Below are 20308 nucleotides of genomic sequence, written 5' to 3'. Positions count from 1 at the left end.
AGAGAGAGAGTGGGCTTCTGGTTATATTTTAATGTCATTATTTGAAAGAAATGTGATTAGATGTGGTGGGACCTCTTTATAATGTACTAGTTTGTCACAGACTACATTTGCCATAAAAAGCTGTTGAACAATACCATGCAAAAATATTTGGCCATCATTAGATCTTTTGATTTAGCAATGCCATGATGAATCCATGATTATAATTACTCATCAGATTATTTCCCTAAACCCTAAAATGCTCTTGAAGTGAATGTAATGCCAATGCCTTTAAGCATTTACAACTGGCTGTGACAGAATGGCAGCTGTTACAAAGACCAGAGAAAAAGAACACTAGGGGTGGCCGAATACTTTTGAACAGCAAAGTTGTCAGTTTATGGAGAAATAACTGTTTTGTTATTATTTCAGGCAACCGAAAACTTTCTGTTGAATGAAGAACCCTCCAGAGGTCCTGGGATGCCTGAATGCTTTGTTGTATCAGATTCATACAGGGTATGCATTATTATTATTATTATTATTATTATTATTATTATTATTATTATTATTATTATTATTATTATTATTATTATTATTATTATTATTATTATTATTATTATTATTATTATTATTATTGTGGGTCATTACTGATTATTACTATTACTATGACGGACAGTTGGTGTTCAAGCTCTTGGTAACTGCCGCAATTATAACGTCATTCGCAGCGCTATAAGTCAGCTGCAAGCCATTACAATCATTATTTCCACACGCACGTTCAACGAAAAAGGGGCCTTTGCAACTTCACAAAATCCCCCCCACACTGCCAACCCCCCCCCTCCAGGAATGAACATGATGTATAAAAAATGTGAAAAGAACAGCAAAGACTTGAAGGAAGGGAGCAGCAGTTTATTTCCACGGATCATCGTGATTATAACGATAGAAACGGAGTGAAGGGTTGAGAGGGGGAAGTCGACTGCGAATATGATTGCTAATGAGATGGGAGCCGTGTTTCTTTATTTTTTTTTTTTTATTTTTTTTTTTAGGCCGCAGTCTTTTGTTTTCACTGAGTTTAGACTCACGCCAAGGTACAGAGAATCTAGTTTGCTACAGAGTATCATGTGTCCCGGCATACAGAGATGAAGCTTGATGGCTGTAATTGAGGTGCATGGCTGGTAGGAGTGTTTTTTTTTTTTGTTTTTTTTTTTTGGGAGGGCCTGTGGGGCATCAACGTTGCATCATTGTATTCAAGGGCAGTGAGTTCAATAACAGCCACTGGACAGTTTCTATCTTCTTAATGTCATAAGGAGATCTAGCCTTCTCTCCTGAGGGCATCGCTAAACACTCTGACGAAGACACTACATGCTTTGGAAGTCATAAATCATGACCAAATTGAGCTAAAAATTGCAATTCCCTCAGAATTTTAACATAGACGGGAACAAATACGGTTGCATTTGTAATTCTGACGAAGGAAATAATTAACAAATAGCCAACGCGATGATCATCTCCATCTATAGATTTGGCAAACTGTGTGCGAAATGCTGCCGCCGAGTCGAATACTTACTCATTCATCACCGCACATCATAGCAAATTTTGACTATTATGCAATTCTGCCCCCTAGAGGCTCATAGAAGGATAGGATCACATCAGAAAGTGCTTTTAAAGTAATGCTACGACGTTGTTGTTTTGTCCATTAGCTCTCACCTTTGACCAGACTGTGGAAAATGTTCCGCATTTTGGAGTTTGAGCCAGATGAGTGAACGCTCGTCACCGTTGGTTGAATGCATCGATCTCTCAGCATTCACACATATACTGTATATATATATGTATATATCAATGAATTTCAATTTGCGTTGATGATAGAGCCTTATTGCTCATGTCTGAGCAGGTCCTGGTCAAGCTCATTATGAAAGAGAAGTTTGAAGCAAACCAAACAGTGCAATAGTAAACTTAGTATTCAATAAAAAAAAAAACCACAGGCACTATTACCTGTTTTAAAAAAAATATTTCAAAGCTCTTCTGCACAGCATTCATAATTTTGCGGCCACTAGGTGTACAGTATATGTAGTGTGTCAGGAAAATTCCAGGACTGAGGTGACAAAAGCAATTTTCAATTAAAAAAAAAAAAATACCAAAAAGAAAATGTTCCCCATTTAAAGTAATCTCCTAGGCTACCACCTTTTCCAAACCTTCTCAACTCTGCCTTCATGCACTCATGAAGGATTTTCCTGGGATCCTCCACAGCGTTGTCGTCACGACAATAATGATGTCCTCCATGTCTTCAAAACGAGGAATCAGGAAAATGGCGCTGCAGCCACGAGTCCTGCCTCAACTCTCACCTCTTCTCACGCACTGAACATAGCAGGCTCCTTTTGTAGATGCGTTGTTATATCGTCTGGCTATCATTAAAGTTGCAAAACTCATAGTTTGTAGTTTTGGGTTTGAAATGTATCTTTTTTGACATCGGTCCTGGAACATTTCTGACACACCTCATTTTTAAAGCAAAAACTTCAAGTACTCAAGACACAGACACAATTGACTTCAGAAGTCAATTTTTGGACCGATCCTCTGACCAGTCAAGAGTCTTTGGCAGGTCATGACTTCTATATTTGGAGCCACTTAAAGCAATGCCAGATTGACCTCAGGCCAGTCGCCACAACCACACATCGCTTTCTCCCCTTTGCACCACAGCGACATCTGGGTGAGGTGTTATTACGGCTTGCCATATCAGACGGTGTGTTCGGGCAAACTTCGGATTTACATCCATAATCAACCAGTTTCGACCCGACTCTTCTCTTCAACCGCTCTGCTTTATTTACTGCATATGTCGTTGAAAGTCTCAGTTCCAGTCGTCCTGTTCTGAAGCAGCCGTAAACATGCATGTTTGCGCTGCGTGAAAAGGCCGAGCCGCAGCAGACCCAGCGAGCGTAAGCATATGGCTCTGGCATGTGCTCCTTAATGAGAGATTTACTCACATCGTCCGCGAAATGCGCAGCTCGTTTGAGGAGAGCTCGCATGTGTTTTGTGCAAGAGGACTCATTTGAAGGATCTCTTAGTAACTTGCACAAATCTCTGAATTCTAAAAACTGTTTCAGGGTGTTATAATGTGCTGTTGTTATGATGGCAAGGGCAATGGGCAATGACCTCTTTTTTTTTTTTTTGCACTCCATGACCACATTTTTTTCCCCTGTGTGACTGTGTGGCTGTTGTGATCAGTAATTGGCCACACGGTGCTCACATTTCTTTGTTCGACCTGCGCAGGCTTGCGGTTTAAACGCACAAGCAGTAGGCCTCATAAATCTGCGGGACTCCAGTGTCCAGCCCCAAATTAGCTCCTCTTCTTTTACAATGACTTCACTCCCACCCAAAATTTCCACCATACATTCGGGGATCTCTTCCAAGAAACTTCACTTTCTGTTTTTCTCTTCTTTTTTTATGGGATGAATCAGTCGCTACTGTGTGTGTGCATGACAAAACGATACACACATTTCTACTCGATGGTATTTTGATACTGCTTGATTATATGTCTGTCCTCGGCATTTGGCATTATTTCTCCTTTCAACTCCAGTGAATGCTGACTGTTTGGCTTGGCCTCACATGAAAAGTACAGATGTAGCCTCTGGACGGGGTGAAAAAAGGTTCAGTGGATAAATAGTCTTCACTTCATGAAATAATGCATCTATTCACACGCCCTCGAATGAATGAAGGTGTTAAATCCAGAGCGAAATGGTGCTTGGGTGAAATTATTGCATCAGCAGCTGCAACGGAACAGTTGAAAAGCAACATTTTACATATTTGTGTAAAGCCGGATTGTACATAATTTGAGTCCATGTACTCAGAAAATAAACGGTGAAGGTTTGCACGGAAGATACACACATCAGCCTCATTTAGCCTGCAGATGGTGCGACTATTCTCCTGATGCGTTTGCTTGTAGTAGGATTTTCAAATCAGTTGATTTGATTTCACAGGTCATCAGATTTTTACAATTTTTTTTTATTCAGAAATTCAAGTAAACTCTTCTGGATATTTTTTGTGCTGATTCTGAATCAGCCTTCATTTTTCAAAATAATAATAATAATATTAATACATGATAAATTTAGTAATATTTATGAATTAAGAGTTAGGTTCTGAAACAGGCGGATTGTCTACCTCTGAAAATTCAATACTCTAAATTACAGCTCATGGTAAAAATCCGTTTTGCATAAGCTTTTATGGGATTTTTTTTAAATTATGTATCTCAAAAATCACACGTGCAATAAAAAAGAACAGTATTTTTTTTTTAAAATCAGCATCAAATATAATTTTAGGTACACATAAAATTTGATTTTGATTAGTTTTATTATTACATTGCAAATACGAAGGGTCATTGAACGCAACTGGCGTGAATGTCCCTACCATGTAAGGAAGCAATGACGTAATCGTCAAATATAAAAAATTAGATTTGTATAATTCCCCATATTTCTGACTGTATCTGCGAGTCTAACACAAAGTGTGAAGCGCAGCGTTGGAAGTGCGCGAAGACGAGAAGAGGGAGGGAGGCAAACTTTTTTCCCTGAAAGTTTGTGCAAGCGTTCAAGGCGGGGTTACTGTAAGCTTGCAGCATGGAGTGAGAGTAACAGGACGGCGAGCGATTGCAATGCAGCACCACGCCGAGCTTCCAACCAATTTAAATAAGCTCTCCGATTCTTCTGTGTGAAAAACCACCATGTACTCCCCGTACTGCTTGACACAGGTAAACTACCTCTTCTTGTTCCATTGTTTTGCGTCGATCTAAGCGAGGGACGCCGGTTTTGCTTGCGCTTGGTTTGTAGAGTCTATTTGGCATAAATTGTTTCCTTGTGCTTGAGTCGAACTCCCACAAAGTTGCGCTGCATTACTTTCCCTTTTTGTCGCGAGTCATACGCCGATTTTTTTTATTTTTTTGAGAGGGAGAAAATGGCGCTTATCCCCAAATGTATTTCAAACAAAAAGAAGGAGGGGGTCCTACAGCAGGAGGAGAGCGTCATAGCGCATGGATACGCAGGCTTGATTTTGGAGTTTAATATTAGCGGTGGTAGCGAGAGAAGCGTGTGTGACTGTGAGCGGGAGAAAGTGCGTGCATGAGTGTCTCGGAGCGTGCGCGTGCGCGCGCACGCGTATTTTAAATAGCGTTACATCCTCTTAGATTGTATGTTGACTTTTCCGTGGGATGGGACACCGCTTGTGTCAATTTGCATGTTTTGCAATTGAACGCAACACGTGATCTGGCGCGCACGGGATCCAGTTCACCATTTCGTATCGCACTGGAAGTGTGCGCGTGCGCGTGTGCGTGTAGATATCACACGCGGGAAAGGGAAAGAGGGGGTTGTTCGTGAAAGACTTCATTCAAACTGTCATTTTGTTAACATCTGTGAGGAAGCTTTCCCTCTCTGGTTTGCTTGTCAGCCTCCAAGATTACGCAGAAACCACCAAGCCGAGTTTTATGAACCTTGAAGGAGTGAAGGAGTGTGAACCTCCCCCCAAAAAAAGTTGCTCGTTGCTGTTCACATCCCTTTAACATCCTTAGCGTCCTTTACTTCAAATTACGAAATGTTATGCTGTGCAAATATCAGTATAGAAATATATATTTGCTCAAATGGTTCTGAATTGCAACCGTAAAGCTCGTGTGTGCGTGTGCGTGTGTTCATGCGTGTGTATGTGCGTGTTAAGTTACTTCCAACTGACTGTAATTTATTTACTTTATTATTATTATTATTATTATTATTATTATTATTATTATTACAATTTTTTTCATGTAGTTCCTTTCTGCTTTGGGAGCAGCCTCCCTTTTCTGGTTAATATGATTCTGAGTATGCCAAAGGTTGTCTCCATTCTTCTGTTGATCTTGGCGTAATTTTCTAAAGTAGACCTATTTGTCGCTTATTAGCTTTGCCAGTGATGTGTTTATTCTTGATTTTACAGTGGTTCTTTTATTGAACAAGTTACTCTTAACTTCTTCTACTTGAGGTGGCAGAATGCTCTCTCTGCAGCGGCTTTTGTCATGCAGGCAATCTTTTGTGTGATTCCCACTTCAGAATTTTAACTTGGCAATTGGTCCTCTTGGTGATGCCAGAAAAGAGAAAAGGAGATTTGTGTTTTGAATTATTCCCATTTTTTTTACTTAAAATGTGAATTTGCTTCGAGCAGAACAGGCTGCTAAATGTGTGAACTGAGTCAGAGAGGGGAGAGTCGCACCTTATGATGAGATGGAAAACAGATACAGTTGCAGATGCGGACACGATTGCACTTATTGCCTATAAAATATGTGTTTCTATGATTTTTGTGGAATTATGTTTTCATCTATAGTCCATATCAGGTTATATATTTAAATGCAAATGATTATATTCAGAGGCATGTTGTTCCTTTAACAAACACATTTGTCATTGCTGGATTGAAAACAAACTACGTGAAATACTCCTTCGAACTATACATTTTACTTGCTGCCTGCTTGCACACACACGCACACACGCACGCTCACACTGAGAATTTTCTTACAGTACTGTTTGCAGACAGAAAACACATTTTGTTTATTTAATTGTAGAAAAATCAAACTCAGATGGATGTCAACTATTGCGGCAGTCATCAACGGATGAATGATTAACAGAGATGAATGATTGCTTGGACGGTGGGGGCACGTGCGACACCGTGGTCTGTGCAAGTCAAGTGTGTGTGTGTGTGTGTGTGTGTGATTTCTATTTAAAATTTCCCTCTCTAAATTTAAATCATCGCGGCGCCGACTACACACCAGGCCTTCATAAAGTACTTGGAAATCGATGCTGCTCTTTATTTTGCCTTCCGTGTTGAATTTGTGTCCCTTTTTCTCAAAATGTGTCACCTCTAGACTGCAATGTTGCCACACTTTGAAATGTGTGCACAATTTGTAAAGCTTGTGATGTTGTCATGTCACACTGTTTTCACCGGTGCGACATTTTTAACTTATTCCTTCCCTCTGCCCCCTCTGCCCGCCTGGACGCTGACCCCCTGCTCTCCTCGCCTCTTAACACCCTCTCAACACTAAAGTATTATCCTACTCACCTTCTAAACAATGCCCTAGTGGTAAGTCCTGTCCCTATTTATTCAGCATTAGAGCATTTTTTTAAAAAAAATATTCTATTTTGACAAGATGTTTATTTTTTTTGTCCGTCTGTGTGTGTGTGTGTGTGTGTGGTAATCTCTCTGGACATGCTGACCTGCAGCAGGAATGATAGGCTCATCAACGTTTTGTCTGAATTTGCTTTAGCCAATCAATAGGGTTTAACCATGTCGCTATTTCGGCTCAGCAGAGTCCAAACAGAATCACGTCGTCTGAGCTTTTCCACAGTGATGGAGTTAATGGTTTTGAACCACACAAACGTAATCTTTGCTCTCTGAGATGATAATAAAATTTATTGAAAATAAAAAAAAAAAAAAAAAACGCCAGCTAATTTTTGGAACAATCATAAAGCCTTTTGTTTATGATTATTTGCTTGCAGTGGTGTTGCATCATGCTATATAATATATTGGTAAGACATCATTTCCGTTGTAAAATCTAAATTTTTTATTGTATTGGATTATCTTCTGTAATGGTCTTAAATTTCCATCTAGGCTTTATTAGTTTCAACATTAAGCCTATTTATTTGAATTTCATTCATTTATTTATCAGTGCAGATCACCCGAAACATGATACTTTGCAGCTTCTCATTATATACTGCACACTGCACTTTAAATATTTACAGTATATATCGAGAGATGACGGATTGCTTTGTGGTACCAGTCTAGTGCAAACACTTGGATGTTGCTCCAAGAGGATGTATTGTATTTTTGTTCCATCCCCAGCAGACGTTATCACCCTTTTAGAGAGCCGTGTTGTGAAAGAAAACAGCAAAACATTATTCAGAGAGGCAAGTCTGAGAAAGCATGAGAAAACATAGTCGCCGATGATTTAATGGAATATAACCGACCGCGGTGACTTTACAAAAGATGTGTTCATATACGTTTGAGGTGGGGTCAAATTACTCACCCAGTTGCTGTTTACACCTGGAAAATAATTTAACGCATCTTTAGTGAATTGAAATTGATGCAATGGCGCCACGATATGAAAATAAATTTTTCTTCCTTTTCTTTTGACAATGAAGCATTTTGTTTTGTTAATGTCAGTGGATTACCCTCATTTAATTTTTTTTTTTTTGCTCGAAATGCACAAGGTAGTTTTTGTGTAAGGTTTTTATGATAGCGAATAAATGTCCCGCACATACCTACAGAAAACATTTTATGAAACACACTTTTAACACCTATGGTGTCACTTTCCAACTTTGTGTAAAAATAGTCTTCATTCGTTTCATATTTAAACGCATGAGCTGCATGCTTCTGTAGTCGCAAACCAAAAAGGTTACTGATTTTTGGACGCCAGACAGACCTTGTTGTAATTTTGATTGACAGGTAGGGCTGATCTATGGCGCCCCCTCATAACATAGTTGTGAAAGGGTGGATGTTGAAATCCGAGTCCCGATTGGTTGTGTTGCTGTTTATTGGCTTGCATTTAGAAACCATATCTTTTCCACTGATCACGGGACAGCAGGAAGTCAAAATGCCAAACGCCGGGACAGCAAGGTTGCGTTTACTTATTCATTCATGACACACCCTGAACTCAGTTTACTTGCAAAGGTCAACACGTTTAAAAACATGCGTTTGTCTGTTTGTGCTTCAGCTGTTGCGTTTGGTGCGTTTTGAAATCTTAGAATTAGGACACCTTTTAGTGGAAATAATTCACAAAGTCATTTATGCAGCAAATGTTATGTATTCGCAACTAGGAATTTTCATGAGAAATTATATTCTTATTAATTGATGAAGATTTTATTATTATTATTATTTTTTATTAATCTGTTTTGTTCCAAGGGTAATAAAACGCATTACAACGAGCAGAAGTGCTGCTGGAAGCTTAACTCGCTAATGACACAGCTCCTCTGGGCAGTGTTATCCCGCTTACTATTTGGAAGCAGGAGTTCAGAACAATCAAATACTGCGGGAATTCTTTGAAAATAGAATGAAATGGTATTTTCATAATCGCTGTTGTGAAAGGAAATTTTGGTAAATATTCACCACTATCTATGATGTCTCCGGAAACTCCCAAACACTGCTTGATGATGGAAAAAAAAACAAAAAACGTTACAATCGGCAACACATGAAAGTGCATTTTAAAAAAAAGCTAAACTCGTAGTGCTTGATTTGCTTGATTTTTTTTTGTCTGTACTAAAAAAAAATAAAAAAAAAAAAAAAAGATGGACGTTGGCTTCAGTTAAACAAACCTCTGTTGTGCACATAGTTTGAAATAGCTGACGTACCATCGGCGCCATCACTGGCTAATGGGCAGAATTAGATAAAGGAGCATACAATGACATATGCATATTCATGTTCGTCTGATAAATGTCACATTTGTGAAACCAATTTTCTGCTGGTGAGGGGGAGCTTGATTGGACTTGATTTTACGGCAATTGTTTGCAAAGAATCACATTCAAACAAAGGTGAACTGGGTGCTTTTGGCAAGCGGCATCATAGATTTGAATGAAGGAGCATGTAGTTTTTATCTTTAGCTGCACACAGAGTGAGGCAGAAGAACTGACTGCGTCTAATTCAGTATCAGCACAGCTGTCCCAGCATCCGTGGAGAATGGATTCCTACCGCTATTGCCACGGGAGCTTCCAGCCAAAATGAATGGGAGGTTATCCAGAGTTGTGTGCTTGGGACTGAGCGGAGGTAGTCTCACACTGCTGCTGTGTGTGCGTGTGAGCGAGATTTTGCACGTGTGTCCCTTTCCCTTCACTCCTGTCACCTCTGGCTCGGATTAGTCGTTGGCACAACCCTGGCGCTGCCCAAAGGCCCAGTGAGGTTCTGCGGTCGGCGATATGTTGTGCCGTTGCTACGGCAACTGAACGCACGCACACACACACGCAAGTGCTAAATTACATAATTGAACTAGCATATACAAGGCAAGACAAAATAGTGTACACAATATGGGAGCAGTGAAAACAGGGGGTGTCAGCAGCTCATAAGCTGCCTTCCACGAAGCGGCCCAGGACCAGAAAATAGAAATTCTGCGGTGAATATTTGAGCGCTTCGTCATAACTGAGCTTCAGCCGCCAGTACAGGATGTTCTTTCCTCAGATTTTGAATCATAAATCTAAATAACAGTGCAGCCATTATGCGCGCATTTGGAGCGCTGAGACGTCCAATCCGACGGGGCGGCTGAGGACAAGGTGCTGGTGGCGACGCACACGTGCTGTTTTTGGAGGAAGGAATCATCCGTGGTTGTGTGGAAGAGGGAGAGGCGGCTTGGATTCGTGACAAATACAGTTCACCATGAGGCACATGCTCATATTTCAGTGTGGAACCCACAACCACCCCCCGTCGTCTCGGGCTTTGCTTCACTTTTTTTTTTCTTCTGATTTTGTTATTGTATCTGTGAGACCGGAGTGGAATAAATGTGTAATTATCTCGAGCTCAATACATTGTCCGAAGTGAAAGTGAGAGTTAGTTTGTGAGCAAGTCCAGTGGAAGAATTTTGAGAGGTGTGAAAGTGAACGTGGAAGCTGGGAGACAAAGACACCTCCTGAGAGATTTAGAAGCCGCCATGGTTTTATCAGAACTGGAAAACCTGTCGTCATCTTCATCTGCTTTACTCATGTCAGGTGAAATAAAGAAAGTGACAATTGGAAATGACAAGTTGAATTCACAGTGGGCCTACTAAAGTTCAACAAAATCAACTCTCTCTCTCTCTCTTTCTCTCTCCTGTCGCTCTAATTCCAAATCATATGGAAATAATTTGCTTTGAAAAAAAATAGACAAATTAGATCGAGATCCCAAACTGGAATTTCCTCCAAACAGACTCTTTCTAAGAAAAATGGTGATTGTAGTATTGCATGGTTTTATATTTAATGTTTTTATTTTGTTTATTAATTTGGGTGTGGGGGGGGGGTGCACCACAGATCGCCATTCGAGCCAGGACCACCTCTGGCACACATATTTGTCTTGTTTATTACAATGTATGATGTCTAATTTAAATTGTATTTAATGAGCTGCAAATTTGCCGTGGTTTATATTTACAGATTTTTATATGGGGTGCTTTTATGTATTTATTTATTTTTTTGTTATTTGGGTAGACGCGCTTGTGTCTATGTTGATGACGTCAAGTTCAAATTAACAGAGTACCTGTGCGTTTATACTGCGCTCCGTTTGGCGGATTTGTGTATTGAATCTTGTCCATATTTGGCTTCCAATCCAAGGACATTTTTTTCTCAATCCACTGCCATGACGCAGATCAAAAAAAAAAAAAAAAAAAAAAAAAAAGAATTGTGTCACTTGAGCCATGCAATGTACAATCCAGCCTTAAATGCAATTGTATGAAATCATTGTGACATTAAAAAAAAAAAAAGTTACATTGCGTAAAAGGACAGCCTGGAAAATGCTAGTGAGCATGCTTTGTTCTCGCTTTGAGTACATTTGAACAAAAGCCAGTATCAACAAAAGGAACAAATGTTGACAGTAATTCATCCTCTGTGCTTTCTTTAATCAGTCACATATCTGACAAACTGAATATAATTGAATTTTAAAGATCTTTTTTTACCACCACCCACACACACACACACACACAATGAAGACAAAGGTTTGACTGTGCGTAACAGGGAGCGTGCTGCATTGTTCTGCCACAGGTCGACAGAAATAGATGGAGTTGTTGTTTCAAATCAATGGCGGCTCATCAAGGTCACTTCAGTGTGGGCAAACGGGGCATGTTGTCTGGCCTGGCCTGGCCTGGCCTGGCCTGGCCTGCCTGTCTGACCTATATCTCCCTGCAACAGCTAAATATATACAGTCGACCCCCTCATTACAAAGCTTCCAGATTAATCTGGATGAAATCTGAGCTGTATTTGTCTCTGGCAGTCCGACTGCCGCTACGTTCTCTTCAAACATTTTGCCAAGGCTCACGTTGTCAACCCTTCTTCTTTTCCTACAACTGAATGATATCCTCCCTAGGAAACTGTTGAGCGATTGCCATTTTAGAAAGACGGACTGTTCGAATTTTAAACGCAAGTGCTTACCAATTTAAATTGTGACCAAATTGAAATGTTCCGTTTTTTTAATCCACATTGGAGTATGGAGAGAGAAATAAAATACAAATCCCCTACATTTTAATTTTTTTTTGTTAGAATGAATTCATATATTGTCATTTAATCAGTTGGATATCTCACTGCGCACCTGGTGAAACCCGAAGAGGCAGTTGCAATTATTTTTGTGCCTTCGCTTGGGGAAGTCATTGCAGGCTGACATCAAGGCATTGAGGCCACCAATTAATGTCAAAGCAGTCATCATCTTTTCACCGCTTTTTGGTTCCAAGTTGAAGTTGAGGTTAGAGAAAAAGGCATTGATTGACTCGCTGATTGCATTTCGACTTTCCAGAAGTTTTCATCATCAACCAGCATTACCTCATGTGTCCGTTCCATAACACAGCCCCCGGGTGTGTTGCACCACACGTGCAGCGCTTTTAATGTGCACTGCGAACGCACATTATCCTTATCAGATGTCGGTTACAGCTTTTAATTCATGTTTTCTAAAGTCTTTGGCTTTTTTTTTTATTCACTGTGAGTAAGAGTGAAAACCAGTGGGTACTAAAAGGCGTTTGGGTAGGAAGGAAAATCTTTTTTCCTGTCTTGGGGGTGGGTGGAGGAACGTTGACGCTCGGAGGCTTATGAATCCGCAAGTCGAACCGTAATGAAAACAGTTGTGACCTGATTTTGAGAGCTGGGAAACAAGACGTAAAGTGGATGGGGAAGGGAGTTTTTTTTTAAATTTTTTTTTATTTTTGAGGGGTGGATAGGCAAAAGAGAGGACAAAGAATGACTTGCCGTGTCACCGCATGCATACTTGCTTTTTACCTCGCCTTCTGCTTTCTTAGGCTTGATTGTTACCTCCGCTCTCTGTTAGTGTATCTAACACGGCCACCTCGTCCGGTAAACACTAGCTGTCACCCCAGGGAACTAAGTGCGAGCACTGGCTCTTTGGAGCAGGAAGCTGGCATCGGGCCAAGGGTGGAAAATCTATACTGTGTTGCATAATATGACATATCTTTACCTCAGTTGAACTCTGAGGGGACCTGGCAGCTGTGAGCAAACAGAAGGCACTGTTAAACGACTATGTCTGTGGAAGTGTTTGTTGGGCATTTTGAGTGTTCGTTTTATGGTTCTTGTGACTTGCCAAATAGAGACTTGTTTTTTTTTTTTTTTTTTTTTTTTTTTTAAGGATCAGAGTGAGAGTTGTGTGAAGGAGGCCAAGGAGGGCTCAGGGTTATACTCAAACACAACTCTGCGGCTTCTCCCTTTTGGCGCAGGCAGCCCGTAACTACTATCCGGCTCCAGCAGCACCGTTCTCTGGGCCCCGAGTTCAGATAGAAACTTTCTGCTCTGTTTAGGCCCAAGATCTGTGGAAAGTTGTATCTTTCAATGGAAATTTTAATACATAGTGAAGATTTGGCAGCGGCGTTGAGATAAAAAAAACAAAGATTGATCAGATTTATCTCTGTCTTGAGAGTCTTTGCTTTGAACATTCATTACGACAGTTAATAAATTTGCTTCAGTTCCTGCTGTTTGGCTATCGGGTCTAATTTATGTAAACGGGAGCTTATCAAGTTGAATGTTCTTGAATTTGTTCTTCAACCAAATGATTTCAAACACTACTCTTTTTACTATAGGTTGAAGAGCCTTCTTACGGGAAGGTTACACTCAGCTCAGCGACACTTGCCAACATTGATCTATTTTTTTCTATTATTTATGATTTCCTTGGACTTCATCGGGAAGTATGTTGAGTATCAATCACATAAAACCGACCGTACAAACTGAGATGAGTTCTGCAGACAGCGATTTATTGAACACGAGTGAGGGCAATTCATTTATTTATTTATTTATTTATTTATTTATTTGCTTTTGACCGAAAGCATTTGGGTTTGACATCAAAAGATGACTAAGGGCAAGAGATCAGCCATTTCCATTTTCTGCATGCGTAATCTGAGAGACAATTTACGACGGTAGGACCTTCTGTTAAAAACCAAAAGTATTGGAACAGATGACTGTCAAGTGTTTTTAATGTCCTAAAACATTCATAATTCAAACAATAAATAGCAGAGAATGTGTATGATCAGAATCAGATTTTTTTTTAATACAAATTTATATTAAATGGTGTAAAGACCATGAAAACCTGAGAGCTATTTGAGCAAAAAAAAAAACAACAAAACAAAACAAAAAAAAAAAAAATGCAACTGTGAAGTTGAGAGTGGGTGGAATATCCACTGGAGCCATTTAAAAAAAACATTGGCCATAGCCAGTACCAGCATTTTGAATCTACTGAAGAAAAAAACAAAAAAACAAAAAAAAACACACACAACACACAAGACAACACAAAACACTCCCTTGTAATTTGTGTGTCAGATGCAGACGTAAATTCCGGGAAATGGAAGCTAACTGCTGCTCTCCAATCCCATGCACAATATTTAATGTAAAAAGCATATTTTAGATTGCAGCAAAATTATCAGAGCTCACTGTTTCTAAACCTTTGGAGAGGAATGTACAAACTACCAAAAAAAAGGTGTCTTCATGAAAGAAGAAGTTTTCCTTTATTTTACTTTTATTATAGAGCGGTTAACTTCAAAAAGAAAAATCACCTGTAGAGTTTTATAACGGCCAAAGTTTAATCCCCGGGCAAATGCATTTATTCACTTAACGTTATATATGTGTTATTGAGATTAGATCAACTGGGAAGTGTTCCAGAATGGATTGTGTTGCACTTTGGAGGTTCCATATTCTTAGAATAATATTCCTGTTGAACGTGGGGATTCGAGGTTGGCGTTCGAACAAAACATCAAGTCAAGCCGCTGTCAGTCCCCTCCAGCGCCACATCTTGAAATAAAATGCGACTGAAACTCAAACGGGGCTCATTATGCTCATCATCTGGAAGAATCGCAATCGGCATCACCCGCCACCTGCGGATCAAGAGTTTTCTGTCACAGTTACATACATGTAACCCAGTCATCACTTTTGGGTTTCGTCTTGTTTTTCCCGTTTCGACGTGAGCACCTGAATAAAACGATTTCAGAGGAAGGAAAAAGTTTAGAGTCATGTGGGGACCACAAATTGACCGTATATTGCAGCCAGACTTTGGAGATTTACGATGAAAGTGAATAAGGGATGTGTGGGCGGGAATTCAAAGGTGCATGTTTTTTTAATACTTGGAGGGGATGAAGGCCTTGAGAATGGAGTGGAAAATCTTAAAAAAAAAAAAAAAAAAAGAATGGCTGTGTTATTCCTCTCCCTTTCTGCTCAGGAAAAAGAGATGAAAAAAAGAGAGGGAATTTGGCGGGAAGGAACCCGGCGCACTCGTTTTCATAATCATATTAGACTGGGGTCTACTCTTGAACTCTTTTTGGGTTTCGTGGGTTGGGTTTAGTGCGATTTACTCTCAATCATTCGGTGTATGACGTGTTTAAACGCCTTTCAGAAGAATTTCAAAACTATGTTGCCGTTTGTGTTCTCCCTTTGCATTGAAGCAACGTGTGATTAAAAACAGACGATATGGGCATATTGTATTTCCCAGGGGATTGGAAGGAATGTACATGCATCATCACTTTATGATACAGGAGACACTTAAATTTCCGCAAGTTACACAAAAGTAACCTTGGTCCTGCAAAGAGGCCGAATCCCACAACTGCAACAACACAAAATGATATCTGACACTCTTGGACTATATCTGACATTTCATTGGATAGTACCAAAGCTTTCGCGTCATAAAAGGAAAAGTCCTATTTTCTGCTAGCGACCAACACAAACAACTACTACATCTGCATTTTTGTTTGTGCGTGTGGATCTGTGTCTGAGCTCTGCCGAACCCGTTTGGCATTTTTGTTGTGAGGGACGTACGTATGTTGCTGGTGGGACTTTGGCCCGCACAATCCCTCCTCTGTTAAAACAATGCGGCAGTTGTCCTCTCTAACCTAATTACTCCCTCCAGGGGGAGAAAGGCAACAGCTCCAAATCCCATAGTTAGGAGCTCTGATCTGGGCTCTTCTGCAAGAAAAGGCCTCATTCAATTTTCTCCCGCTTTCATGTACAGGCGCACATTTGATATGTTTCGCGGATGTGCAATTTAACTGGTATAGATGTTAAATTTGCTCCTTCTTATTTAACCATCTGGGATCATGACTGCTGATGTCATGGTAAAATTTCCCAAATGTGAGGCAGAATTGTAAAAGTCACAATGAGATGAGTGCAGGGAATGATTATGCGGGCACAAGTTGCCAAAATTCAATTTTGACTTTATTTATAATCTTGCGATATATAAAAAAAAAAATTAACTGATCTTGTTTAAATTATCTGGTAATCAATTTGTATATTATGATTGTGAGTATCTTTTGCTCCCCAGTTGTCCTTTTATAGCTCTAATCTTTCTTTGCTGCATGCCATCACTTGTTGGCACTAGCATTGCGCTTTTTTTTCCAAAATGTTGATGCTGTCAAATACATCAAGGAAGCCAACATGAGAAGGTGAGAAATAGATTGGTGAAACCCTACGCAAAAAAAAAAAAAAAAAAAAATCCCGGACGATCTTTAAAGTTTATAAAATCTTTTTTTTTCCCCAAAATTTTCAATGAAATAATTTTAAATTATTTGACTGGCTTTCTCAGAGTTGTGGGAAAAAATGACAAAGTGGTTTGTCAAAAACGGGCTTCATGGGTTCCTAATGTGGATTCCTTTAGTGGTGTTGAAATTGTGTGGTTCTGTCAAATTAACGAAGAATCTGAATAAATTAAATTTACACTCCAACGCTAAACTGGAATGAGGATTATTAAAAATTGGTATTTCCTTTTTGCATCAAGTCTTCTATACTGCAAAATACTGACACAAATGTGAAAGATTGATTGCAAATGACATTTGCCAAAAATGTAATATTTTAATAATAATAATAATAATAATAATAATGTTGCATTGTTGAAAAATAAATACATCAGACCAAAGATTTATTAAAAACTATGTTTTCAAATTTGATGCAATTTTGTCAGACAGATTTTTAGTTCAATTATGTTTATTTTTGTGGCTGTAGTTTTCATTTGTGTTCAGTTTCTAACATTTTGTGCTTCTCATGTGAATAAAGAGCAAAAAAATTCAAACTTGCGTGCGCATAATGAAACATCTAGTCGGTGTTTGTAGATGTGTAGATTGGTAGTGATGGATGGCGTTTGTGGTGCTTGTGTGATGGAAGGTCACAATTAGGGGTGCAACGTTAAGCCAAAAGTCAGGAATTGGTTACATTCCTTGGTTTTAACGATTTGGTTCATATTCTGTGAGCAAAATGCAAAGCATAAAACTGCTTATCGCTCAGAAACACAAACTAATATCGTTGCATAAAAAAATAAATAAACAACTGTAAACTGTGAATAAACCAAATGGACAAACACAAACCAAAAATACATAAAATAAAAAAAATAGTATTTAAAGATTTTTAGCATCTGAAATATTTTATTTGCTTTTTATGAAATTAATGATTTAGGTTGTGTCTGTCTATTGTTGTTGTTTTTTTTTTTTTTTTTTTTTTTTTTGCGTGCATGTGCGTGTGACGTACTAAGTACGTTCTCGATGCCGATTGGCTGTCGGCAACGCCGACGGACTGTGCCAACCTTAAATAATGACGGAATTTTGAATGGCGGACTGACCACCACGGCTATCAAACAAAAGCCCAAATGACCATAAACCAAGGGGGATTACATGTGGATCTAATTTAAAAATAAAAAGGCAAAACTGCGCTTAACATAAAATGCGCGTGAGTGCCTGTGGCGAGTCTGGCGATTCCCACACGAGCATATCGCAAGTCACAACAACACATTAATCTTCACATAAAATATGACATCATGAAGTAGCAATAGGAAAAGGCATCTGACTGCAAAGTGTGTATGTAAATGAAATCTCAAATTATTTTCACAAAAATGTTTACATTTTCCCATTTTGCTAAAGCAAATGACAATGACATTATTCAAAACAAATTGATATTTTCCCCGCTTTTTTCTGATTTGCTTTATTTCTTCTGTTAGCAAACAAGCTTTGAAGATTTTTTTTTAATATTAACTTGCATCACCTTCCAAAGAACTACTAGACGTATATTTATTTATTTACAGATAATGTGAAAATAATTGCTTCCTCTTGGAAAAATCTCCCTTTTGTCAAAAGCTGCATGCTATGGGAACATGATCATGAATAAATTAACATTTTAAATGGTCATATCAATTTCCTAATGAATTATCGCATAAACTGTGCCGTCAAACGGCATGGCCTGTCTGGTTTGTATGTCTGTCATTGAAAAATACATATATTACATATGCGGCGTGTGCATACCGCGGGTCAAAATTTCCAACATAAATAAATCAATAAATCACTGCTCTTCCAAGATATAAATTCACATAATGTTCAGCACCATAAACTCCATCCTTGCCTTCCACAAGGCTACTTTCTTCTCTTATGGTAAACAACTTAATGTCATTTTCCTTTGTGGAAATCAAACACTAAAATACTAAAAAGGCAATTTTTTTTTCCAAGAAAAAAAAAAGTGGATAAATATTACAGATGTATTGTCGCTCAACTTGCTATAGATGATGTGGTCTTCATTAGACACTAGCAAAAAAAAAAATATTCAATACGTTTTCCATTTATTAGGGTTGTGTATTAGTACTCAAAGAATAGTTCTGTGATACCTCACTGTGAAAAAAAATGAGAATACAAGTAATTCAAGAGTGACAGTGAGAGAGCTGCTAACGTGCAGCAGCCACAGCGCTCTCCGACTCCTTTCTCTAGTGAACGAGCTGTGGAAGTTGGAAAGAAATTGTCTCACGATGACCTCTTGTTTTGAGAACCCTTTCATTTTATGATCTCATTTGATTTGCCCCACCCCCCCCCAAAAAAAAAACCCGAAGTGAACACACATCACCAAACACTAAAGCCTTTTTTAATGAATGTAAATAAATTGCAATTAGCAATGACAGTATTTCTTTCAATTTCCTTCGCCTCTTCCTTTCATTCCATTTCATTTCCCTCTGGCCTTTATCAGGGCTCGTACAGACACATGCAACCACACCTCTGTTAAATATTTGCCCCTGGTTGGTGTTTTGTATACCCGTGCAGGGAAGGGCGACGATCTAACGGCCTACAGGCTTCACATTTGGCTTCATGCTTCATTCAAGATTCGCACAGGCAACACCTGAGATACTTAGCAGGTTTAATTAACAACCACCCTGTGGTTTAAACTTGCCTCCGATTGAACGGCTACTTGGGGCAGGAGGCCGTGCGGCGGCGGCGGCGGCGGCGGCTTGCACAGACGTGGAGGCTTGCAAGTTAGACAAGCATTTGCATAAAGGGCAGGGCAACATGCCCAATGGCGGAAGAGGTTGGCATCACGCCTTTCAGACTGGCACGGAGGAAAGACTGGAGAGACAGACAGAAAAAGAGGGGGTGTAGTCAATAGTGCGTCCCTTGTTCGGAGAGAGGAGGTCCCTCGTTGTTGGCAGGCGCGCAGGCTAAATCTCTAGTTTGATTGTGCGCTAGATTGTCCCTTTATTTGTCTGATTGCAAATCGTTCAACGCTGCGTTAGTAGTGGGCTTTATTTTCCCGCAGCTTTTATTCCGGCAAGAGATTTTCTATCTCTCGGCTCGGTCTGTGATTGTCGTTTCGCATACGTCTCCGCCGTTTATGGTCAATCAGCACACCAGGGATATTTTTGGAGAACTTCCGAGACTGTCTGCCGGATGCAGTCTGCTCTCAAGCGTCATGATAAGGTTAACAAAATCATTTGATTGCTCTATATTCAAATGGGTTCTCGACGATTTTCAATTTGCACGGGACGTACAGATAAATACAGGCCTCAAGACAACCACAAAGAGGCAGCCGACTCATGATCAGGCGCCGCTTGTATGCATGTCCGAGATTATGCTGCATTCTGCTTCTCTGAATGCATGGCCTGTGCAGATGTTTTGGTAGTAACAGAGCGAAAGGGCGGAATATTTAGTGTTGGGCTGTTTGACTTGATATTCGCCCCAAGGTTCATAAGGAATGCATATACCATGCAGTCTTCCTCCATATTTCGATTCCTCAGTATGACATTTATCCTAACCCACTTTAGCCATAAAAGGCCGCATGATTTTTAAAAATAATCTTAATTGAACCTATCCAGGGACTTTATAAATAAATATTCATATAGGGGAAAAAGGAAGAATTCCGACCAACCCCCCCCAAAAAAAAAAATTCTTTGCAGGCTTCGCGGT

General features: G+C 39.5%; 1 protein-coding gene across 14 annotated transcripts in view; it reads left to right on the top strand.

The window, feature by feature from the left end:
* Positions 1-20308, top strand: part of nfixb (nuclear factor I/Xb) — a 120998-nt gene that overhangs the window by 12517 nt on the left and 88173 nt on the right. For 8 of the 14 annotated variants that reach the window (XM_088316708.1, XM_088316702.1, XM_088316697.1 and 5 more), the window contains exons 2-3: positions 406-489; positions 7009-7044. The exons of 1 other annotated variant lie outside the window; for it this stretch is intronic. In XM_088316708.1, coding sequence (XP_088172834.1) covers positions 406-489; positions 7009-7044 — 120 coding nt within the window. Of the gene's footprint in view, positions 1-405; positions 490-4468; positions 4703-7008; positions 7045-20308 lie in introns of those variants that run through there. 5 more of the 14 variants (XM_088316709.1, XM_088316699.1, XM_088316696.1 and 2 more) reach the window with 3 other exon arrangements.

This window comes from Idiotropiscis lumnitzeri, chromosome 15, assembly GCF_059441095.1.
Source record: "Idiotropiscis lumnitzeri isolate Australia: NSW breed Sydney's pygmy pipehorse chromosome 15, RoL_Ilum_1.0, whole genome shotgun sequence".
NCBI lineage: Eukaryota > Metazoa > Chordata > Actinopteri > Syngnathiformes > Syngnathidae > Idiotropiscis > Idiotropiscis lumnitzeri.
Note: the sequence above shows the minus strand (reverse complement) of the source record. Positions and strands in the feature narration are given on the sequence as shown.